This window comes from Oncorhynchus mykiss, chromosome 17 (assembly GCF_013265735.2).
Source record: "Oncorhynchus mykiss isolate Arlee chromosome 17, USDA_OmykA_1.1, whole genome shotgun sequence".
In the NCBI taxonomy this organism is placed as follows: Eukaryota; Metazoa; Chordata; class Actinopteri; order Salmoniformes; family Salmonidae; genus Oncorhynchus; species Oncorhynchus mykiss.
Genome location: NC_048581.1, coordinates 57,785,323 through 57,811,711, shown reverse-complemented (window position 1 = coordinate 57,811,711; position 26,389 = coordinate 57,785,323). Strand labels below are relative to the sequence as shown.

Below are 26,389 nucleotides of genomic sequence, written 5' to 3'. Positions count from 1 at the left end.
CCATGACATGTTACAAACAAGAATAACATCTAGGCTTTTGTCATTATTTTGCTCATTAGGTTGGTTATTATTGAAACCGAAAGATACCCATTTTACATTTCTATGATGATATCTGATCAAATTGAGATATTTGGATATTCATAAGTTGATCAGCATCACAGGAATTGGATTAACAAAATGCATTCAGTTTGTTAGGTTTATTTACTGCTTGCTTTGCTTTACCATTTAACCAAGGTATTTCTGGGGATGAGGTACTTGTGCTGAGGTAGTTGACCCTATGTAGCCAATATCTGGAGATGCTGCCAGCCCTGCTGCAGCCTGTGACTAAAATTAGCCTGTCACTAAAACCAATGCTATCGCCATCTACTTTCTAAATTAAAAGCTGAAATGTTTTGAGTCAAAGTATTCAACCCCTTTGTTATGGCAAGCCTAAATACATTCAGGAGTAAACATTTGCTTAACATATCACAGAAGTTATATGGACTCACTGTGTGAAATAATAGAGGTTGACATTTTTAAATGACTACACCTTCCTCTGTCCTCCATACATACAACCTCTGTAAGGTCCCTCAGTCAAGTATTGAATCTCACAAAGATTCAACTACAAAGACCAGGGAGCTTTTTGAAAGCCTCAAATAAAAGCAGTGATTAGTAGATGGGTAACAACAACAAATCAAACATTGAACAGATCTTTAAGCATGGTCAAATGAGTAATTATGATGTGGATAATGTATTAAACCACACAGACACATCAAAGATGCAGTTGCCCTGAACTGAGCTGCAGGACAGGAAGGAAACTGCTTATGGATGTCAACATGATGCCATTGGTGAATTTAAAACAGCCACAGAGTTCAATGGCTGTGAGAGGAGAAAATGGAGGATGGGTCAACAACATTGTAGTGACTCTACAATGACCTAAATGACAGAGTGAAAATAATAAAAAATATACAGGAAATATTCCAAAACATGCATATGTATGCAACAAGGCACTAAAGTAAGACTGCAAAGGAATATATTTTCGGCCTGAATACAAAGCCTTATGTTTGGGGCCAACACAACGCATCACTAAGTAACTGCCTCCTTATTTTCAAGCATGGCTGCATCATGGTACTGTATGGGTGACATCAACAAAGACAGCAGGTTTTAGGATAAAAAATCAAACGGGAGGGAGCTAAACACAGGCAAAATCCTAGAGGAAAACCTGCTTCAGTCTGCTTTACACCAGACACTGGGAGGGGAAATCACCTTTCAGCAGGATAATAACCTACAACACAAAGCCAAATCTACACTGGAGTTGCTACCAAAAAATGTATTAAAAAAATACAAAATCTTCCTCTTTCACAGAGTATTTTGTGTAGATTGTTGACAAAAATGACATCCATTTTAATCCCAATTTGTAACAATAAAATGTGAAGAAATCAACAGGGGTGTAGACTTTCTATAGCCACTGTATATTATAGGTTACAGTAGGCTCCTAAATCAAGAAAAGATTAGTCTCCTCTTTTCAACAGTAGGCTGTATCAAAACTAAGTTTTTCGTCCGATTGTATTTTTGAAGTCAGTGCCATTGTAAAGTTTATTTAGTAGCCAACTATGTACACACAAACACACACACAAACAATTCAGAAAGTATTCAGACCCCTTGACTTTTGCCACATTTAGTTACATTACAGGCTTATTCTAAAATTGATTAAATTGTTGTTATTCCTCAATCTACACACAGTACCCCATAATGACAAAAGAAAAAAAAAAGTAACATTTTTTGCAAATGTATTACAAATATAAAACTGAAATCACCTTAGTATCACATAAGTATTCAGACCCTTTACTCAGTACTTTGTTGAAGCACTTTTTGCAGCGATTACAGCCTCAAGTCTTCTTGGGTATGACGCTACAAGCTTGGCACAATGCCTCGACACAATCCTGTCTCAGAGCTCTATGGACAATTCATTCAACCTCGTGGCTTGATTTTTGCTCTGACATGCACTGTCAACTGTGGAACCTTATATAGACAGGTGTGTGCCTTTCCAAATCCAATCAATTGAATTTACCACAGGTACACTCCAATCAAGTTGAAGAAACATCAAGGATGATCAATGGGTCATTGTCCTTTTGAAATACAAATGATAGTCCCACTAAGTGCCAACCAGATGGGATGGTGTATCGCTGCAGAATGCTGTGGCAGCCATGCTGGTTAAGTGTGCCTTGAATTAATAAATCACTGACAGTGTCACCAGAAAATCACCGTCAGACCTCCTCCTCCATGCTTCACGGTGGGAACTACACATGCGGAGACCATCCGTTCACCTACTCTGCGTCTCACAAAGACACAGTGGTTGGAACCAAAAATCTCAAATTCAGACCAAAGGACCGATTTACACCAGTCTAATGTTCATTGCTCGTGTTTCTTGGCACAAGCAAGTCTCTTCTTATTATTGGTGTCCTTTAGAAGTGGTTTCTTTGCAGTGATTTGACCATGAAGGCCTGACTCACGCTGTCTCATCTGAACAGTTGAGGTTGAGATGTCTGCTACTGGAACTGTGTGAAGCATTTATTTGGGCTGCAATTTCTAAGGCTGGTAACTCTAATGAACATATCCTCTGCAGCAGAACTAACTCTCGGTCTTCCTGTGGCGATCCTCATGAGAGCCAGTTTCATCATAGGGCTTGATAGTTTTTGCGACTGCACTTGAAGAAACTTTCAAAGTTCTTGACATTTTCAGGATTGACTGACCTTAGTGTCTTAAAGTAATGATGGACTGTCATTTGTCTTTACTTATTTGAGCTGTTCTTGCCATAATATTGACCTGGTCTTTTACCAAATAGGGCAAAATTCTGTATTCCACCCCTACCTTGTCACAACACAACTGATTGCCACAAATTCATTAAGAAGGACAGAAATTCCACAAATTAACTTTTAACAAGGCCCACCTGTTAATTGAAATGCATTCCAGGTGTCTACCTCATGAAGCTGGTTGAGAGAATGCCAAGCGTGTGCAATGCTGTCATCAAGGCAAAGGGTGGCTACTTTTGAAGAATCTCAAATATAGAATATATTTTGATTTGTTTAAAACTCTTTTGGTTACTACATGATTCCATGGGGCAGCAGGGTAGCCTAGTGGTTAGAGCGTTGGACTAGTAACCGGAAGGTTCCAAGTTCAAACCCCCAAGCTGACAAGCTGTCGTTCTGAACAGGCACTGGCCGTCATTGAAAATAAGAATTTGTCTAGTTCAATAAAGGTTAAAATATGTATTATTTCTTAGTTTTGATTTCTTCACTATTATTCTACAATGTAGAAAATAGTAAAAATAAAGAAAAATCCTGGAATGAGTAGGTATGTCCAAACTTTTGACTGGTACTATATAAATATATATATATATATTTACAGGGCACATTTGTAAAAGAGACCTAGGTTTCAATATGCCTTCCCTGTTAATATAAAGGTTTAATCAAATAAAATAAAAATGTTTTTTTCTTATGTGGATTGAATTCAGAATAAAACAATGAATAAATGTCCCATGATGGGGGTGACTGCCCGTTACTGTTTATCACTTATTAACCATCATTTATCCACATGACTTTAATCAAATATTTCAGTTGTGTATATTACATTTGTTTTAGACCAATTTGATGACTTATCCAAGTCATCACCTCATCTCTATAGAACTGCTGCCTTATACTGTCTGACAAAATCACTATTTTAGTAGTTCTTTAAAGTAAATAAGGCATACTTTTATGACAGCTGAATACCAATTACCAATCTTAGATCATGTCTTTTCAGGAAGAGATTCCACACGAAGCAATTGCTCTCTATCCCTCTCGATCGCACATTCTTCTGTCTCTTCTCTCCGACATGCCGGTTAATTACTCAGCAATACTTGCCATCGACTATAATGCAATATGCAAATATGCCTGTAGCATAATATAAAACACACCACACCAAATCATATTACATCAGAATCACATTCTGAATCACACGGAGTATACCAAACATTAGGTACACCTTGCTAATACTGAATTGCATCCCCCCTTTTGCCTTCAGAACAGCCTCAATTTGTCCACACATGGACTCTACAATCTGTCGAAAGCGCTGAACAGGAATATTGGCCCATGTTGACTCCAATGCTTCCCAAAGTTGTGTCAAGTTGGCTGGATGTGGTGGAATATTCTTGATACACACACACCCAGCATTGTTGCAGTTCTTGACACAAGCCGGTGCGCCTGGCACCTACTACCATATCCCGTTCAAAGACAGCAACAAAAAATTGTCTTGCCCATTCACCCTCTGAATGGCACACATACACAATCCATGTCTCAAAATCCTTCTTTAACGCATCTCCTCCCTTTAACCTACACAAATGAAAGTGGATTTAACAAGTGACATCAATAAGGGATCATAGCTTTCATCTGATCCAAAACCAAATGCACGCTGCACATACAGTCTGAGGAGTCTCCGAAGAGCAGGTGTTCTTAATGTTTTGTACAGTCAGTGTATGTCTCTGCACTCCTTTCATTTTTATGGGACAGAGACATCATTCAGAATGGGATTCTGATGTAATATTATTTGGTTTGGAGTGTTTTGGAGCATTTTCTAACATGCTCCATATTCATAATGCGTTGTAGTCAATGGCAAGTGATGACTCAGCAAAATGTGTCTACCAATTTTTTCTGTAATGAAACAAAATATATAAAAAATAAACCTGTTTTGGGGATCAACTACAATCACAGATAGAGTGAAAGTAAGTCTACAAAAAAAATTGGTGAACTTACTTTTTCCGTTAAAGGGCAGCAGGTAGCCTAGTGGTTGGGCAAGTAACCAAAAGGTTGCTGGATCGAATCCCTGAGCTGACAATGTCAAAATATGTCGTTCTGCCCCTGAACAAGGCAGTTAACACACTGTTCCCCAGTAGGCCATCATTGTAAGTAAGAATTTGTTCTTAACTGACTTGCCTAGTTAAAAAAAGGTAAACATTTTAAAAAGCTGCCATTTCATCCCTAGGCCTTTTGCTGGTTTGTGTATTATTTTCTGTAAAACAGTACATATACAGTTGAAGTCGGAAGTTTACATACACTTAAACTCAGTTTTTCACAATTCCTGACATTTAATCCTAGTATAAATTCCGTGTCTTAGGTCAGTTACGATCACCACTTTATTTTAAGAATGTGAAATGTCAGAATAATAGAAGAGAGAATGATTTATTTCAGCTTTTATTTCTTTCATCACATTCCCAGTGAGTCAGAAGTTTACATGCACACAATTAGTATTTGGTAGCGTTGCCTTTAAATTGTTTAACATGGGTCCAACGTTTTGGGTAGCCTTCCACAAGCTTCCCACAATAAGTTGGGTGAATTTTGGCCCATTCCTCCTGACAGAGCTGGTGTAACTGAGTCAGGTTTGTAGGCCTCTTTGCTCGCACATGCTTTTTCAGTTCTGCCCACACATTTTCTATAGGATTGAGGTCAGGGCTTTGTGATGGACACTCCAATGCCTTTACTTTGTTGTCCTTAAGCCATTTTGCCACAACTTTGGAAGTATCCTTGGGGTCATTGTCCATTTGGAAGAGCCATTTGCGACCAAGCTTTAACTTCTGACTGATGTCTTGAGATGTTGCTTCAATATATCCACATAATTTTACCTTCCTCATGACACCATCTATTTTGTGAAGTGCATCAGTTCCTTCTGCAGCAAAGCACCCCCACAACATGATGATGCCACCCCCGTGCTTCACGGTTGGGATGGTGTTCTTCGGCTTGCAAGTATCCCCCTTTTCCCTCCAAACATAATGATGGTCATTATGGCCAAACTATTTTTGTTTCATCAGACCTGAGGACATTTCTCCAAAAAGTACGATCTTTGTCCCCATGTGCAGTTGGAAACCATAGTCTGGCTTTTTTATGGCAGTTTTGGAGCAGTGGATTCTTCCTTGTTGAGTGGCCTTTCAGGTTATGTTGATATAGGACTCGTTTTACTGTGGATATATATACTTTTGTACCTGTTTCCTCCAGCATCTTCACAAGGTCCTTTGCTGTTGTTCTGAGATTGATTTGCACTTTTCGCACCAAAGTACGTTCATCTCTAGGAGACAGAACACGTCTCCTTCCTGAGCAGTATAACGGCTGCGTGGTCCCATGGTGTTTATACTTGCGTACTATTGTCTGTACAGATGAACATGGTACCTTCAGGCGTTTGGAAATTGCTCCTAAGAATGAACCAGACTTGTGGAGGTCTACAATTGTTTTTCTGAGGACTTATTTATTTTGATTTTCCCATGATATCAAGCAAAGAGGCACCGAGTTTGAAGGATGGCCTTGAAATACATCCACAGGTACACCTCCAATTGACTCAATGATGTCAATTAGCCTATCAGAAGCTTCTAAAGCCATGACATCATTTTCTGGAATTTTCCAAGCTGTTTAAGTGCACAGTCAACTTAGTGTATGTAAATGTCTGACCTACTGAATTTGTGATATAGTGAATTATAAGTGAAATAATCTGACTCTAAACAATTGTTGGAAAAATGACTTGTGTCATGCACAAAGTAGATGTCCTAACAGACTTGCCAAAACTATAGTTTGTTAACAAGAAATGTGTGGAGTGGTTGAAAAACAAGTTGTAATGACTCCAACCTAAGTGTATGTATACTTCCAACTTCATCTGTACCAGTTCATTGTCCTTAATGGCATTCACGTACAGTAAATCCACATGTGGTCACCCTTTGGCTGCTCCAATCCTAGTTAAGCCATGTGTCCAACCACACAGGCCTCCTCTCATACTGCCATGACCAGGCAGGCGTTTGATGACTAACAACAATATATAGGTCAAGTCTAAGATCTCAACTAGACCACTGTCTCGCCACCACTGAGATACAAACACACAAGTGACTAATAGTTAGTAAGTTGGTGATATGCACATCCCAAACTTTAACAACAGTGCTTTGCCAAAAATGCAGTACAGATTTGTGGTGCAGCTTGAATTAAACAACAGCATATGCTGTGGGTGAGCTTCCTTTCATTATGCAAAATGACTAATAGGAAGAAAACAATGCGACAGAATTAATTATGACTTCCTGTATATGTGTGCTAACAGGGATGACCAAAGCATAGTCAGAGGGAGGACGGAGACTGTTGCAAGTTTATACGATGAACAAAAACTTATTAAACCACACTCCCACACTTACTGGTCAGAGAGTGCAGAAGGAAACCAAACTTGAACGTCAACAAGTGACATTTTGTTTGTTTTACAGGTCACTGACTTTTGTAAGCTCACCATATTATCATTTGTAATAACTAGGGTTGCAAAATTCCAGGAACCTTCAATAAATTCCCATAATTTTTAATCAGGAGGGAATAAGCATGAAATTCGGTAGCCTCCATCCAGGATTTCTGAAAAACCACGGAAATTATTGAAAGTTCCCGGGATATTGCAACCCTACTCTTAACATAATGAGACATATTGTAAGGATAGTCACTGGCCTCTCACAACAAGCAGTAATACATCCATATGTTGTGAAACTATTGAATTGATTAGAGACTATTTGAGCAGTTTGGTTTAAATAGCCTCTTCAAGTATAGAATGAACTCAGCATCATCTATTAACAATTGTTTTGACTTGTTTGGTTTAATTTGTGATATAAAGAGACACCCCAGATGTTTGTTCTGCACGCTGAACTCAATGATGCACAGATGTGGTGACGTTGGTTTTACAAGGATGTAAATTGGCCTAGACAGTTTCCTGGAAACAACAAGGTTATTCCAGCTGGCAAAAGAGAGAGGGAGGAAGAAGGAGGCCGAGAGAGAGACAGGGTGGAGAGAGCGAAATAGAGAGAGAAAGACAGACGTTGTGAGGAATCGAACAAGAATGAAGAAAGATAAACGAAGGGATGAAAAGAAAAACGGAGTGAGAGAGGGGGCAGACAGCAGAGAGAAATAAAGTAGGTTTATGATGTTCAAGACAACAAACTCAGCGTGTGACCAGACCATAAAACCAGGGACTCATTCCAACATAAATGAACATTGGAGAACATCACCTGGGGAATCTGTAGATAATCTCTGAGTTTGCTCTTCTGTTATGAAGTCAGAGCCAAAGTCAACCTCTGTGATAACAAATGGAAACAAAGGATACATCTAGGGAGAGTTGGCTGAGAGGAGAGAGATAGGGCACCCAGTCAGACAGAACCATGCAGGTGTCTGAGTGACATGGCGAGATGCCAGACTGACATTTTCTGACAGAGCACATTCTTCCCACCCACCCGACACAAATAAGAGGGTCTTCACACTTACTAGACTTTTCGCAAAATTACCCTCGACTACACATATACTGCACATGTAAACAGAATTGTTTCGTTGAGCCAACACTCTTACAATAAAAAAATGTAATAGCAAAGCAATGTGTTTGAAACAGCAGAAATTTACAGACACTTTCCTTATTTTTTAGACTAGTTTTATTGTGTTTTTACAGCCTGTTACAAAAAAAATGATTGCTGTTGCTTTAAATCTCAAGAGTTTTTTTTGCTTGACTGCAATGAGCCACCACTGAGGTACAGGCAAGAAGCAACGTTTTCAGTGGCAATTTGTTTAAACCTCATATAATAACTTCCATGATGTAGATAAAATGAAGCCGGGTTTGTTCTAAGTTAACTTTTCTACAGTCGCTTGTGTAACTTTAATACCTTTGCTAATCAAGGGCGTAACTTTGTGTTGCATATTGGGCGGATCCGGGTCAATGGGTTCTAGGGTTGTTTCTGGTAAATTTTTAAGGGAAAATACATCCAAAACTTTCCTGATAATCTGGTCAATGACAGGAGGTTGGTGGCACCTTTAATTGGGGAGGACGGGCTTGTGGTAATGGCTGGGGCGGAATAGGTGGAATGGTATCAAATACGTCAAACACGTGGTTTCCATGTGTTTGATGACATTCCATTGTCCTCCCCTCACCAGCCTCCACTGTGGTGAAAATATCCCAACCCCAACTGAAATACAATAATTTCAGTATTACTTTAAACTGTCGGTCTAACTCTATGACTTCAGAAAGTAACCATGCTTGGTTAGTCAGTTCTGGGGTGCGTTCAGTTCAATTGCACGTTTGCTACGATGCATAATGGGTTGTACAGTGTGCACATATTCACTGTCTTTATCATTGGATCAGTACTACTGGAATTATTGGGGGGAGGAAATAATTTCCTCCTCCAGGCTAAATAGAGGTCATATTGTACAAATTGTGTCTCCCCTTTTCATAGGCCTAGATTAGATGGTTGTATGCAAGACAAGGTCATTTTTACTGATCTGTTTGTCAGTGTCAGCAGAGTAGGCTACTAATTTGTGTTGTATTAAAAAACATGTTGCTTATGTCTCCAGTCATTTAAAGTTTCTTAGAATTGCATGAAATGTGTTTACAAAAGGCCACATTTTTCCCATGCAAAGAAAGGAGAAGAAACATCTCTGATTAGGCCTACTCTGTCTCACTACACACTCAGGCAAGAATTGTTCAGAACTCTCTTTTTTGCTAACAGTGATTGAGTTATATTATTATCCTAAATGATGACTATGTGATTTACTCATCACATTAGCCTATCTTACATTAGTCTGTAAATGCCATGATAAATGCATGCAGTTTTATGGTGAAAAACATTGCTTCCCCAAACTTGAAACTAATGGATGTCTATGGATGTCAGCATTTAAAGTCAGCCTTGTTGTGACTTGATAGTGGGTATTATGCATCTTTTTCACGTTTCTCTGTATGCGCCATTCCACATGTAAATTAGTTAATTTACCATATGGTGAGGTTGAGTAGTGGTTGACATAGTATATGCCATTCTACAGACCTTCAAACCTAATATTGTGGCGATAATTAAGGGCTGGGGTCATTTTTGTTTGTTTTTGCTGTTCTCCAAATAGCTTTTTAAAGTGTTTTAATTGTGTAGAAATGCAGTAAATCAGCTTCAACTTCCAAATAATTCCTTGGAGGAACACACCCCACTTTGCCATACCCTAGGCTTAGCTGGACGGACGGACGGACGGGCAGGCGGGCGGGCGTTTAGGCGGGCAGGCAGGCAGGCAGGCAGGCAGGCAGGCAGGCAGGCAGGCAGGCAGAGGTTATTGGCCAGTCAATCATGTTACAACCTGATCCACATTCCATCTCACCCTCTGCTTCACAAATTGCTTATCATCAGTTAGTAACACTGTTTTGCATGTAATCTATATCAAATAGAGGTCCAACATTTTTTCTGGTTCACTTGGATTTTCACTTGGTAAGTATCTGTCCTTCTGGAATTCCTTAGAGACTCAAGGAGTATGTTTTGCTGGAAAATCCCATTGGCAGACATCCATATTCCCTTCAAACTGCTATAATATAGGGAAGGGAAGAGAAAGGAGATACCTAGCCAGTTGCACAACTGAATGCATTCAACCAAAATGTGTCTTCCCAACCCCTCTGAATTCTGTTCAATGCAGAATCTGTAGCTGTGACCCTGTGCTCAATCTTTCTCTTCCCCAAAGCTTACTAGACCTGGGATGAGTCGGAGAGAGCAGGCGAATACTACAAACATTTCCTTACTAATCCTTAATTTACAAGCACTGTAAGTAAACAGAACCTTAAGGTTCTGAGAAAAAGTCATTCGATGTAGTTTTTTTCTCAGGGAGTGTACAGGGATTTCCAGGCTGTGGACGTTTAGTCACACGGCATGATACACTTACATTACCACTGGTATGAATCAGTGAGAGAGAACTTATACTTATAAAGATACAGGACTGGAAAGATCAAACTGAGGAAAATATAGCAAAAGAAAGTCTAAGGCACCTGAGGAATACCACTGTGACAATATTGCATCTAATTCAAAGTCAAATATTTACTTCATCCAGTGTCTTAGGCTGAGCCCCAGAAATAATATCTGGAAATTGTCAGTCGCCCATGAACAATAAACACTAGCTCAGGCATATGACAGTACAGACTTAAGAAGGAAACCTTTGCAGTATGTGGTTTGAGGTTTTGGCAGAGTCTGTGGTACAGTCTGTGTAGCACTACCCAGAAATTGTGCTGGCAGAACAAAATCATTATTTTTTATTTTATTTACTTCACCTTTATTTAACCAGGTAGGCTAGTTGAGAACAAGTTCTCATTTGCAACTGCGACCTGGCCAAGATAAAGCGTAGCAATTCGACACATACAACAACACAGAGTTACACATGGAATAAACAAAACATACCGTCAATAATACAGTAGAACAAAAGAAAACAAAAAGTCTATATACAGTGAGTGCAAATGAGGTAAGTTAAGGAAATAAATAGGCCATGGTGGCGAAGTAATTACAATATAGCAATTAAACACTGGAATGGTAGATCGGCAGAAGATGAATGTGCAGGTAGAGATACTGGGGTGCAAAGGAGCAAATAAATAAATAAATACCAGTATGGGGATGAGGTAGGTAGATAGATGGGCTGTTTACAGATAGGCTAAGTACAGGTGCAGTGATCTGTAAAATGCTCTGACAGCTGGTGCTTAAAGCTAGTGAGGGAGATGTGAGTCTCCAGCTTCAGAGATTTTTGCAATTCGTTCCAGTCATTTATCAGATACAGAACACTTGACCAGAAATCTGCACATTTTTGCTCATGCCATTTTTTACATTTTTTATACCTGGATAATTTGGGGCAATCTGGTTGTGGCCCCATTCCTCATTCCATACTCTTACACTGCTGTTACAAAATAAGCTCCAGACAAAACATTCACCATCAAACACCTTCACCATGAATCTAACCTTGTTGTCAGGCTCAATTGCTAGGGAGAGCCAGATGGTGGATGAGATTACTCAAAGTTTTTATGGAAAGGAGTAGCTGTGCTGCTTGCATGACACCCCGTATTCACATCACACAAAAACAATTCCCAGTGAAGACTGGACCATGCCAAAACCACACAAAGCCTCCTCTCTGCCCCCAGAGTGTCTATGCTGTCTGCACCCTGTAAGGCTGATGACAGTGATTTAGAAGAGGTATGTGTTAGAGTGGACCTTAATGATGGCTGACAACTGCACAATCCCAGCCAGACCCATTATACCTGTGCCACCCCATAAATCCACTGGCACCATTGGTCTTCTATTACAGCATGGCACATGACAATAAGGCAGACTGGCATGCCACTTCCCATCCCCACAAGCATTGTTTTCACACCTCTGTCTTGTCCTGAGGATGTATTTATTGTAGCTAGGGATTTTAACAAGGCTAATCTGAAAACAAGAATCCCTACATTTTATCAGCATATCGAATGTGTGACCCGGGCTGGCAAAATTCTGGATCATTGCTACTCTAACTTCCGCGACGCATACAAAGCCCTCCCTCTCCCTCCTTTCGGGAAATCTGACCACAACTACATTTTGTTGCTCCCAGCCTATTGACAGAGCTAAAACAGGAAACGCCCGTGCTCAGGTCTGTTCAACGCTGGTCCGACCAATCTGATGCCACGCTTCAAGATTGCTTTGATCACGTGGACTGGGATATGTTCCGGATCGCATCGGACAACAACATTGATGTATGTGCTGATTCGGTGAGTGAGTTTATGAGCAGGTGCATTGGTGATGTTGTACCCATGGTGACTATTAAAATCTTCCCCAACCAGAAACCGTGGATTGATGGCAGCATTCGCGCAAAACTGAAAGCGCGAACCACTGCTTTTAATCATGGCAAGGCAACCCGGAAAGATGGCTAAAGGGGGCGGCAGGGTAGCCTAGTGGTTAGAGCGTTGGACTAGTTAACCGGAAGGTTGCAAGTTCAAACCCCTGAGCTGACAAGGCACAAATCTGTTGTTCTGCCCCTGAACAAGGCAGCTTGTTCAGGCCGTCATTGAAAATAAGAATTTGTTCTTAACTGACTTACCTAGTTAAATAAAGGTAAAAAAAAAAAAAAAAACAGTGTAGCAAGGCAATCAAACAAGCTAAGAGTTAGTAAAGAGACAAAGTACAGTTGCAATTCAACGGCTCAGACATGAGACGTATATGGCAGGGTCTACAAACAATCACAGACTTCAAAAAGAAAACCAGTCATGTTGAGGACACCGATGTCGTGCTCCCAGACAAACTAAACAACTTCATTGCTCGCTTTGAGGACATTACAGTGCCACTGACACGGCCCGCTAACACCGCAGCCAATGTGAGTAAAACATTTAAATGTTAACCCTCACAAGGTTGCGGGCCAAGACGGCATCTCTAGCCGCCCCCAGGTGGTGAGGGTAGGAAACAACATCTCCACCCCACTGGGGCCCCACAAGGGTGCATTCTCAGCCCGCTCCTATACTCCCTGTTCACCTTTGTTGTTTCGTGGCCATGCACACCTCCAACTCAATCATCAAGTTTATTGATTACCAACAAACCTCACACTCGACGTCAACAAAACAAAGGAGATGATCGTGGGTGGACTTCAGGAAACAGCAGAGGGACAGCAGTGGAGAAGGTGGAAAGTTTTAACTTCCTCGGCGTACACATCATGGGCAAACTGAAATGGTCCACCCACACAGACAGCATGGTGAAGAAGGCGCAACAGCAACAGCGCCTCTTCAACCTCAGAAGGCTGAAGAAATTTTGCTTGTCACCAAAAACGCCCACAACCGTAAGGCTCTCCAGAGGGTAGTGAGGTCTGCACAACGCATCACTGGGGGCAAACTATCTGCCCTCCAGGACACCTATACCCCCCGATGTTACAGGTAGGCCAAAAAGATCATCAAGGACAACAACCACACGAGCCACTGCCTGTTCACCCTGTTATCATCCAGAAGGCGAGGTCAGTACAGGTGCATCAAAGCAGGGACCGAGAGACTGAAAAACAGCTTCTATCTCAAGGCCATCAGACTGTTAAACAGCCATCACTAACATTGAGTGGCTGCTGCCAACATACTGACTCAAATCTCTAGCCACTTTAATAATTAAAAATTGGATGTAATAAATGTATCACTAGTCACTTTAAACAATGCAACTTGATATAATGCTTACATACCCTACATTACTCATTTCATATGTATATACTGTACTCTATACCATCGACTGCATCTTGCCTATGCCGTTCAGCCATCGCTCATCCATATATTTATATGTACATATTCTCATTCATTCCTTTACACTTGTGTGTATAAGGTAGTTGTTGTGAAATTGTTAGATTACATGTTAGATATTACTGCACGGATGGAACTAGAAGCACAAGCGTTTTGCTACACTCGCATTAACAACTGCTAACCATGTCTATGTGACCAATAAAATGTGATTAGATTTGATTAGGCTATTGTGCAACTGCTTGATGTTTTCTTAAGTAAATAGATGTGGGAGTCAGCTACCACTACTCAAACTACCCTGCGGCGCTTGGCTGAGGGAACCTACCGGTTAGGCTGAGGGAACCTGCTGCCAACACCAGCTGCACTATCCAGAAAATGGCTTCTCTTTGTCTTTATCTTCCACACCCTCTCGCTGCCCTGGACTGTGAAAGGACAGAGAACAGCTGTTGTACTATCAGACCCAATGTGTGCCAGCTCTGAAAAACCCTTGTGTTGACATAATAATCACAATATCGCTATAACTACCACACATACACAAGGGGAAGAGAAGCAAGAAGATGCATTTCAGGTACCAAGCCTAGATACATTGTGTGAGTTTCAATGTTGTTTCAACCATTGTGGGGTCGAAGGCAAATAAATGAAATATGTTTATGTCACGTGACCATAATTCCTTTGTTTTGTCTTTGTTTTAGTATGGTCAGGGCATGAGTTGGGGTGGGAAGTCTATGTTATTTTTTCTATGATTTGGGATTTCTCTCTTTGGCCTGGTATGCTTCTCAATCAGAGGCAGCTGTCAATCGTTGTCCCTGATTGAGAACCATACTTAGGTAGCCTGTTTTCACCCTTGAGTTGTGGGTGATTATTTTCTGTTGTGTGTCTTCACCAGACAGGACTGTTTCGTTGTTGTTTTGTTCTTTCACTTTGTTGTTTCGTATTTCAGTGTTCAGTTTGATTCATTAAATATTTACATCATGAACACATACCACGCTGCGCTTTGGTCCTCCTCTTCTTCCACCAACGGCCGTTACAGTTTGTTTGGTTCCTGAGAAAGCAAACCTTCTTATTCAATCATTTTCAAGTCCTGGTTAATAATATGATGGATGGACATCCACACAGAACCCCCAGAAACATCAAACAGATACAATTCTGCAGCATGTGGCTGCGTTCGTTCAAAGGATGAGAGAGTCTTTCAAAAATCACAACCCCAAGACCTCTGGAGGTTATTAAGATATGGGTGAATATTTCTGATGGTACGATTTCATCAGTGACTGGATGATGTTACGTGTAAAGGAAGGGAGAGGGCTATAGACGGGTTTGCTGACAGTGTCAATGTTTCAATGGGGCAGAAGTTCCTGCGTTGTTGTGATTCTGGATAAGTGGCAACAATGACAAGAAGCTGCCATGTGGGGAATCGTAGATGGCTCATTTCAGCTAGTTCTAGCTTGTTGATACCATGTCTTGTTTTGAGGTGTTTTGACTTGTCACTTCTATGCTAATATGGCAAAACATTTGCTAGCTAGCAAACCAACAACTGTAATAATGTTTTTGAGAGACAACAATTGCTCATTGTGCAAATGTTTTTATGGTTTCAATAAACATTGGAGACTAAATATAGTATATGTTTTCAACAATCTATTCTAAGCCAACCCGGTCTGTTTTTTCCCCATAGTTGCGCACAAGTCGGTTTTGTTGCTAAACAACCAACCCGTCTATAGCTTTAATGATCAGAAAATAGGAAGCAAAGACTAAGATATAAACCACTGAGGTTTCCCTACAAACAGCTGTGGAATGTTATCATGATTTGGTTGCTGAAATTGTACTTACTGTACATGCACACAGCACACACTCAAGAAGAATGAGTTCAAGTTCAGACTCTTTTTCTTGGAAAGCCTGCAGGCGGACCAAACGAATACATTGTGAATGAATCTCTTTGTTAAGCTGCAGAACTGATTTCTGAAATGCCAACCTGAGTACGTCCTTGAAAGGTGTGTGAGGTTTTGAACATTATTGTAGCATGCCCTCATAATGTTGACAAGTTGGAGGAGGATGTAAAGCAACACAAACAAAAAGATATCAAAAGCTGTCAATTCAGAATGATAAACTAACTAAGACTACGGTTTTTTGCTTTTCCACTTATTGTATATCAGCAGCACGTTAATGGTATTCTCACACTCTGGCTTCAAACCAGTGCACTGCATTTCTGTCCCTGAGACAGTTCTGTGGTTTGGTCATTAGTATCTATTGGCACCTTGTTGCATGCTGAGGAATGTACAGCTGTGCAGTGAAACTATGGTGTGTACTTCACTTCAGCATTTCTCCAGTGTCTCTTTAAGCCACCAGGACCCCAGGACTGTGTAAAAATCAATGCAGGAAAACATTGACCATGACTGTACAAACATACATGTATATATGTAATGCATATACTGTATTTTATACCATCTACTGCATCTTGCCTATGCCACTCTGTCATTGCTCATCCATATATTTATATGTATATATTCGTATTCCATTCCTTTACTTAGATCTGTGTGTATTAGGTAGTTGTTGTGGAATTGTTAGATTACATGTTAGATATTGCTGCACTGTCAGAACTAGAAGCACAACCATTTCGCTACACTGGCAATAACATCTGCTAACCATGTGTATGTGACCAATACAATTTGATTTGACAAATGTATCAAGCCTTAACACAAAATATAAGCAGTTATGATGGCTGATGGAAAACGTACTACCCTTGCAGAGGTCAAATGATTAGACTTGAATACGGTCTTGCTTGCACAGCCACTTGAAAGGAGCACTTTAATGTGGTCTAAAAAGGCCATATTATATTATCCCATAAAGGCTACTTCTCTTCAAGACATAATATGACATTGAGCCAAAATAACATTTAGGGTGAATTCGTAATAAGTGGGCACTTTTTGCATTTTTGTCTTCTGTAACCTCTTTTGACATCTATTCAACATACAGTGCATTCGGAACGTATTCAGACCCTTTTACTTTTTACACATTTTCACCTAAAAATAAAAAATAAATTCCTCACGAATCTACACACAATACTCCATAATGACAAATCAAAAACAGGTTTTTAGACATTTTTGCAAATGTATTAAAAATAAAAACCTGAAATCACCTTTACCTTTACATAAGTATTCAGACCCTTTACTCAGTACTTTGTTGAAGCACCTTTGGCAGCGATTACAGCCTTTTTGGGTATGATGCTACAAGCTTGTCACATCTGTATTTGGGGAGTTTTTCCCATTCTTCTCTGCAGAGCCTCTCAAGCTCTGTCAGGTTAGATGGGGAATGTTGCTGCACAGCTATTTTCAGGTCTCTCCAGAGATGTTCGAACGGGTTCAAGTCCGGGCTCTGGCTGGGTTACTCAAGGACATTCAGAGACTTGTCCCGAAGCCATATCTGCATTGTCTTGGCTGTGTGCTTAGGCTCGTTGTCCTGTTGGAAGGTGAAAGGTCCTGAGCACTCTGGACCAGGTTTTCATCAAAGGTCTCTCTGTACTTTGCTCTGTTCATCTTTCCCTCAATCCTGACTCCTCTCCCAGTCCCTGCCACTGAAAAACATCCCCATAGCATGATGCTTCCACCACCATGATTCACCGTAGGGATGGTCTTGGCCCGGTGATGAGCGGTGCCTGGTTTCCTCCAGACATGATGCTTGGCATTCAGGCCAAAGAGTGCTTGGTTTAATCAGACCAGAGAATCTTGTTTTCATGATCTGAGAGTCCTATAGGTGTCTTTTGGCAAACTCCAAGCGATTACTCAAACTACCCTGCTGCGCTTTCAGTTAGGCTGAGGGAACCTGCTGCCAAAACCAGCTGCACTATCCAGAAAATGGCTTAACAGGCCTCCCGGGTGGCGCAGTGGTTAAGGGCGCTGTACTGCAGCGCCAGCTGTGCCACCAGAGACTCTGTCGTAACCGGCCGCGACTGGGAGGTCCGTGGGGCGACGCACAATTGGCCTAGCGTTGTCCAGGTTAGAGCAATCGGGGAAGAAGGCCGGTAGGGAAATCCTTGTCTCATCACGCGCCAGCGACTCCTGTGGCGGGCCGGGCGCAGTGCGCGCTAACCAAGGTTGCCAGGTGCATGGTGTTTCCTCCGACACATTGGTGCGGCTGGCTTCCGGGTTGGATGGCGCTGTGTTAAGAAGCAGTGTGGCTTGGTTAGGTTGTGTATCGAAGGATGCATGACTTTCAACCTTCGTCTCTCCCGAGCCCGTACGGGAGTTGTAGCGATGAGACAAGATAGTAGCTACTAAACAATTGGATACCACAAAATTGGGGAGAAAAGGGGTAAAATTCAAAAAAATAAAAGAAAATGGCTTAACTTTGTCTTTATCTTCCACACCCTCTCACTGCCCTGGCCTGTAAAAGGACAGAGAACAGTGTGTGCCAGCTCTGACATACCCTTGTGGTGACATAATAATTACAATATTGATATAACTACCACACATACACAAGGGGAAGAGAAGCAAGGGGATGCATTTCAGGTACCAAGCCTAGATACATTGTGTGAGTTTTGATGTTGTTTTAACCATTGGGGGGTCGAATCTTGTTTCTCATGGTCAGAGAGTCCTTTAGGTGTCTTTTGGCAAACTCCAAGCGGGCTGTCATGTGCCTTTTACTGAAGAGTGGGTTCCTTCTGGCCACTCTACCATAAAGGCCTGATTGGTGGAGGGCTGCAGAGATGGTTGTCCTTATGGAAGGTTCTCCCATCTCCACAGTGGAACTCTGGAGCTCTGTCAGAGTGACCATCGGGTTCTTGGTCACATCCCTGACCAAAGCCCTTCTTCCCCGATTGCTCAGTTTGGCCAGGCGGCTAGATCTATGAAGAGTCTTGGTGGTTCCAAACTTCTTCCATCGAGGCCAATGTGTTCTTGGGGACCGTCAATGCAGCAGAAATGTTTTGTTACCCTTCCCCAGATCTGTGCCTCGACACAATCCTGTCTCAGAGCTCTAAGGACAATTCCTTTGACCTCATGGCTTGTTTTTGCTCTGTTATGTACTCTCAACTGTGGGACCGTATATAGACAGGTGTGTGCCTTTCCAAATCATGTACAATCAATTGAATTTACCACAGGTGGACTCCAATCAAGTTGTAGAACATCTGAAGGATGATCAATGGAAACAGGATACACCTGAGCTCAATTTTGAGTCTCATAGCAAAGGGTCTAAATACTTATGTAAATAAGGTATTTATTTTTTAATTTTTATATATTTGTAAAAATGTCTAAAAAATGTTTTTTTGCTATGTCCTTATGGTGTGTTGTGTGTAAATTAATGATTTTTAAAATCAATTTTAGAATAAGAATGTAACGTAACAAAATGGGAAAAAGTGAAGGGGTCTGAATACTTTCCGAATGCACTGTATTAGCCAAAATGATACATTTATGAAATCCTCAAGCTGTTTCCTAATCACACAAAAAAACGTATGTTGATATCATATTCACAGGAGGCTTGACACACCCATTTGTGTACACTAAGTCAAAACCATATCTTCAGTTCGCATTTGGTAGACTGGGACAGCAGGTTAGATAAACTGGGACACCATTATTGTAGTCATAATTGTATCCCAATGACAATTACATTTTGTGTGATTAGGAAACATCTGAAGATTTCAGAAATGTATCATGTGTTGGATAGATGGGCAATTATGGTGGATAGATGTCTGAAGAGGTCACAGAAGAGGGAAATGCAAAAAGTGTCCCAGTACAGGGGTCCCTAATGTAAACTGGATCTCTTCCCTCCATTGGAAAAGCCTATTAGAGTATACCACTTTAGCTCCATGCTGTCTTACTTTAGCTAGCTATGGTTGGTAAAGCAACAACAAAAAAGAAGACAATTACAACACTTAAAGGTGCTACACATTCATTTTGTTGTTGTTTAATTTTTACATTGTTATTTCAAATAATGTCCATAATATATCTGCAGTAATAGTGGAATGATAGTGTTTCACACTTACCCACCAGTGTTGTGATTGGCTGTGATATTCGCCTATTAATTTCACCCACTGGGCCGGCTTCTTTTGTCAAAATAGGAAAGCTATTTGGCCGTATTATCTAGTGGAAACCAGGGATGTAGAAATCGCTCTTTCATTTCCTGTTGCTAAAATTCTACACTGTTCGATCAATTTCATTTTATGTGAGAAAACAATCACTGAATAGTGTGTAGGGAATCATTGTATGATCTAAATCACTGTGAAATATATTTTTAATAACAAAAAATATAGTTCTTACAGCTGTTTGAAGCTGGTGGACCAAAACTGAAAGTAAAAGGCTCAAGTGTATTTGTTTTGAATGTAGCCTATTGCTGTTGCAATTCACCTAGCTTCCACATAGTGGAGAAATTCTACTTGTACCACCTTTAAACATCATATTACATCACAATTTGGCACAGTGCATTATTTATGACAATTTTATAACCTTTACATCAAAACAGAAGAAAAGCTATGTCACTGATCTTACTGTGTGCTTTGCGGGGTGAGTTTCCTGTTTGAAGCTTGCTTTGCCCCCCTTTATGATGAAGCTTGCTCTGCCCTCCTTTATGATGTCACACCAATAAAGTGATGGGATTTTGATAATGTGGTTTCTCTGCAAGGGTAATAATAGGTTAGATGTTCTCTTGTCAGACCAATAAATAAACACGTCAGGATTAAGCTGTCACAGTTTATATAATGTCCCACTCTTTCCCCAATTCACCCTATTCATTATTGTATATTCAAAGTCTTGGATTGTGCTTGATAGGCCTAGGCCACCACCATCACATACTGCAAGGTTATATTTTAACCACCACACACTGACACCTGGCTGACACAGTTGGTTGGGCTTGGGAAACTGTATTATGGAAAAGCTTTGCTTAGCGACCAATTGTGCAGTGTTACAACTTCTTTATGCCAATGACGTGGTAAAATGTGTCTACTTTGTGAGCACTGTTGGGAAAAAGGTCCAGTGCTAACAGGAACCCTTGCGATTTCCTTACCCCATTTAAGTAGACATTTAAAATGGCTACGGCAAGGGTTAAGGATAGGGTAAGAGTATGGGTTAAGGTTGGGGTTGTCGGTAGGTACATCCCAATGATTCCGGGTAGCACTGACTGTGTCAGGAATCCATGTGCAACGTTGCGTTTTTCTCTCGTGCATTGACGTTTGAAGCGCGTAGTTACCGTGGGAAATAGCCCAATAGGCTGAAGTCTCCCGCCAATGTGTGTTATTCATGAGAAGCAGGAGGCACGTGGTGTGTGGGAGTTGGAGAGCTTCGGAAAATGGTCGACCACTGAATTTTACTGTTTCAAAGTGAAACCATTTCGCCCGTTGCTCCAGGCTCATTCCTAAGAGATGGATCATCACAGTGGGTCAGGGCTGACTCACTCAGCACTTGAGTTATAAGCCTCCAGAACATACGGAAGAAAACCAGTAGAGTATAAAGTTTTGGGAGAGTAACAGATAACGATGAACGACAAAAACATTTTTTTCCTAACTAATGTTTAATAAGTATATATATTTTTACAAGTAATTAAGACAAGAGCGTCCTGCAAAGTGTGTTACGGACTTCATATTGGCTTGCTTTTCGTAACGGTTACAGCAGTTTTTCCAGCATAGAAGTTTTGCGAAATGGGTTACCTTCTGCAGCTGACGGTGCTCACGGTGCTAGTGCTGTGCGTAATGACCGGAGTGATGGACAGGAGGATGGAGGCGACTGAAGCAACGGTAGGAATTTTCCAGCTTTTTGAAGTATTATCTATCTTCATTCTTTGAATTATTGAATTATTGAATTATTATTGTGGATGTTCACACTCATAATACAAACTTGATCAGAAATGCCTATGAACTGGACCATCCTTATAGGCATATGTGATGAAAAGGGACATATGTGTAACCTATCATATTATCATATTGCTTTCACCGTCTTTCTGGTTGTCTGCAACTTAACCAGCATTGTTTCTCTTGTGGCTGTTGTCCTGCACAATGTAAGAGGTGAATAGGATCACTTTGAAACTTCTAAAATAACCCTTGTATCCCCACTGGTTATTGTGTTACCAGGCATACCTGAAGAGGTATGGCTATCTGCACACTCCGCTGGATCCTCAGAACAAGGGCATCCAGACAGAAGATATCATTGAGGCCCTCAGGTAAAGTAGATCCTCAGCAACACAACCTACAGTCTATGAACACAACAACAACTTACATGTGTGATTCCTCTTCCCCAACAAACCCGAACAAGCAAAACATCTGAACATACTTACTCTAAATGTCCCTTTGTGAATACAGATCCAAACACAGCTCTGTTCTATAGCTTTTTGCAAGTCACATTGACACATGCACCACAATCAATGCAGTTCTTTAGCATAACATTTCCCATTGGCAGGAAATGTTTCCTTGCCTTACATTTACAGTATGCATATGCTGCATCTGCTATTAGAGATTTCAGTCCTTCCTTTCCCCAGGGTCTTCCAGAGAGTGACAGGCCTGCCTGTCAATGGAGTGATTGACAAGGCCACCCTAGAGATGATGAGACAGCCTCGCTGTGGCATAGAGGACACCTTCAACCAGAAAACCCTAAAGTACAGAGTGCTGGGTGAGTGTGGAGAGGATATTGTATGTGGGGGTGGGATGAACCAGTGTTTCCCAGATGGTGGGTTGGGACATAAAACTTAATAAGAATAATCTTCACCTACACAATGTGGTTTCTCGTCTAGACCTGTGTTTATGGTAAATGCATGTTTTTTCTTCTTTAGGTTACTGGCGCAAGAGAAACCTGACCTGGCGAATCTACAACTACACTCCAGACATGCCAAAGAGTGAGACAAAGAGGGCGATCCGCTCTGCCTTTAAGTACTGGAGCGACGTGGCTCCCCTGAGCTTCCGCGAGGTTGAGTATGGACGAGCCGACATCAGGATCTCATTCCATGCGAAAGATGCCACTTGTGCCGTGCCTTTTGATGGACGGGGTGAGTGTGCCTATGGGTCAGATACAGTTGGGTTGGAGTTACTGTAGTTTTAGGACCGGGATTAATGCTGATCTTTGCTAGATCCACATTATAGCATGCTTGACATTTTAAAGGTGAATTCTAATTGAGCTGACATCGGCAGTGTTTACCTTAAATGCAATCTCCACGAACGCTGTCACATTGTTGCCTTTAAAAGCTGGGTTGTCTGCAAGCGCGATCGGCTTGAATCTCAGCCTAACACACGCACACACACACACACCAAACATACAGTAGTTAAGTACCCCATGTTTCACTGCTGATACTTATTAATTGCCATTGAAATATAGCGTAATTAACATTTTTAAAAACTTTATTTCGTAGGTCACGTGCTGGCCCATGCTGAACCCCCAGAGTCAGGCATTGTTCATTTTGACGAGGATGAGTTTTGGACAGAGGGCAAGTTCTATGGCATTAACCTGCGTATCATCGCTGCCCATGAGATAGGCCACGCCTTGGGCTTGGGCCACTCCCAGTACAGAAGTGCTCTCATGGCCCCTCTCTACACCGGTTACCGTAACAACTTCCGTCTGCATTTTGATGACGTGAAAGGCATCCAGGCTATGTATGGTGAGTAGAGCCTGGGTTGGTCTGGTACCAATGTTTTTGGACTTTTTCACTTGAAAAACAGTACACCCTTCTCAGAAAGCTATATATTACACATCACCGGTAATGCTCTCATCCTCCCTCAAATCCTTTGTCCAATAATCTGTTTTAGGTAAACGTGATACAAGTGTTACAATTGAGCCCACGGTGGCACTCCCCACATACAGCCCCCCTGGTGCTAAGGGAGACATCCCAGACCCCTGCACTGCCAAGCTGGATGCCATCATGCTGGGTAAGATGTCTGCACACAATACTGACCAGCGATATACAGTCAAAAGTGGTGATGCTCACTGTAGTGTACATGTCTCCCTTGGAAGCTGTTATTTCTGCCTCACAAATTGTAGTGTTACACTATTCAAGATTGTAGCAATATTTTTTACTCTGATAGATTTAACTAACCACATTTTTGCTCTCTGCAATGGAATTGAGACGACAATGGAATTTGACAGGTTGAGATTGGACCTTCAGTGTTCTATTTCATGCTCCTCCTTATTAGGTCCATGGAGGAAGACATTTGCCTTCAGTGGTGATTATGTGTGGACGGTGTCTGACATGGGACACAATGCACCCATGAAGATCGACCGGCTGTGGACGGGACTGCCTGGGAACCTGAACGCAGCCGTTTACTCTCAGAGAACAAACAAGACATACTTTTTTAAAGGTGTAATATTTTCTCTAACTTTAAAATGTATTGGGTTTTTGACAAACAAATGAGGTAAAGTGAGATGATTTTAAAGATAGACCGATAGTATGAACTGTGTAATACTTGACAAGTGATTGATTGACAGTGATCCAGCCCAAAATGTGTGAATGTGTTACTGTTTATCTCTCCTCATGTCAGCCTACTCACTAAAACTGTTTCTGACCACAGGTGATAAAGTGTGGAGATACACCAGTTTTCTCCTGGACTACGGGTACCCCAAAGAGCTCAAACGCATCCCACCTAATATTGATGCCGCTTTGTACTTAGAGAAGAATAAGAAGCTGGTCTTTTTCAAGGTAACCCAACACAAGACAGCACAATTATATCAATGCTTTTTAACCAGTAAACTCAAAATTGTTACAAATGACAACTGAGCATTATGGATTCAGTTGTTATAGTAGATTAATGACAACAAAAATTGAAGCAGTAGCATTTTTACCCACTTGAATATGATGAATATGCCAAATACCCAGCATGAAATACTCTTTGTACTAATCATCCTTGTCCTCTGTTGTTCCTCTCCTCAGGGTACAGGGTACTGGCAGTGGGATGAGCTGCGCCACAGTAACCTCAACGTGTACCCTAAACCCCTCTCTAATCTCTTCACTGGGGTGCCCTCCAACCCTGATGCTGCCTTTACCTGGACCAACGGAAACATCTTCTTCTTCAAGGGAGACAAGTACTGGCGTGTGAACGGTCTACTGAGTGTAGACAAAGGCTACCCGCTCAGCATGAGTGAACGCTGGATGCGCTGCTAGGAGCTAGACACTAGAGGGCAGCAGACACCATAAACCTCAATACGTTGCTGGTGAGATGTGTTCACAATTAACGGTTCAGGGAACCACACAACAACAACAACCGCAACCACTCTGTGATAACATTGTGTTCACACTGTGAAACCAATATAATAACATATTTCCATGTACCAGTAGATGTTATCAGTCAAGGTACATAAAACTGAAATGTTATGTCAAACGAATTCTTCGAAACGTGAGATAGAATCTTTATCAACGTAAGTAGTGGGAAAGCCATTTGAAGTAAGACATACGTGCTTATATAAGGTTGAGTATTGAGTGTCATATCGTTATGGCCTACTAGTTCTCTGTTTCCATTGTAACGCAGGCAGGACCTCAACCCAAACGTGTTAGACTAAGTTCTGAGGGAGTGTGTGGAGAGGCTGTTTGTTATGCTCTCTGGGTGCCTTCCAGGGGGGCCCTTCCTATCCCTCACAACAGATGTGGATGGGATTATTCAGTTGTTGTTTGCCCTCTTTTCAGTATGTGTACTGATTTCAATGGTGTTCACCCAGCACTTTGAAACTTCGTTTTCTTTTGACGTTTGGCTTGTGGACGGGTCTGAAAAAGTATTTGTGAGTTTTTTGTCGCCATGTTATGCGTTTATAGGGCTAGAGTATGGCCTTCCCGCATAAAGAGAAGCCTAATATCATTGGTGTTGCGTCAGACTTCCAAGGTCAACACCAGCTTTCACATCACGATGTCTACATTTTATAACTGGCTTATAATTGTGTACTGATGTTTCTGTTGAACCTCATCATGTTTATTGATGTTTTTATAGTCATGTGACTCCTACAAGCTAAAGGGCCTACAGTACCATTTGGAAATGTTTATATATGTGTGCAGTGATTTTTATTTAGCTGTTAATTCATCCAAGATGTAGTTGTACAAATGAGTAATGACAGTCAACAATAAAACCATTTCAACAGTCCTTGTTTCCTTTATGATGTACACGGGAGTATAAAAAGCATTAGGAACACCTGCTCTTTCCATGACATAGACTTACCAGGTGAAAGCTATGATCCCTTGATGTCACTTGTTAAATGCCAGACAGCTAAAAGAAGGATTTTTAAGCCTTGAGACAAATGAGACATGGATTGTGTATGTGTGCCATTCAAAGGGTGAATGGGCAAGACAAATGATTAAAGTACCTTTAGAAGGGGTACGGTAGTAGGTGCCAGGCGCACTGGTTTGTGTCAAGAACTGCAACGCTTCTGGATTTCCCGTGTGAATCAAGAATGGTCCACCACCCAAAGGACATCCAGCCAAC

General features: G+C 41.2%; 1 protein-coding gene across 1 annotated transcript; it reads left to right on the top strand.

Moving 5' to 3' along the window:
- The first annotated feature begins 21,162 nt into the window (after window positions 1-21,162).
- On the top strand, window positions 21,163-26,049 carry mmp19 (matrix metallopeptidase 19). Its single transcript, XM_021569037.2, has 9 exons — window positions 21,163-21,739; window positions 22,073-22,161; window positions 22,477-22,607; window positions 22,768-22,980; window positions 23,341-23,586; window positions 23,735-23,854; window positions 24,119-24,283; window positions 24,494-24,621; window positions 24,853-26,049. The coding sequence occupies exons 1-9, from the start codon at window positions 21,644-21,646 to the stop codon at window positions 25,081-25,083; spliced, it is 1,419 nt and encodes a 472-aa protein (XP_021424712.1). The 5' UTR covers window positions 21,163-21,643; the 3' UTR covers window positions 25,084-26,049.
- Window positions 26,050-26,389: the final 340 nt, after the last annotated feature.

Excerpts from the sequence above, each read along its gene's own strand:
- mmp19 (XM_021569037.2), top strand. The coding sequence starts at position 21,644 with ATGGGTTACCTTCTGCAGCTGACGGTGCTCACGGTGCTAGTGCTGTGC. Across the intron at positions 21,740-22,072 it reads TGGAGGCGACTGAAGCAACG|GCATACCTGAAGAGGTATGG; the intron begins GTAGGAATTTTC and ends TTGTGTTACCAG. Across the intron at positions 22,608-22,767 it reads CCTAAAGTACAGAGTGCTGG|GTTACTGGCGCAAGAGAAAC; the intron begins GTGAGTGTGGAG and ends TTTCTTCTTTAG.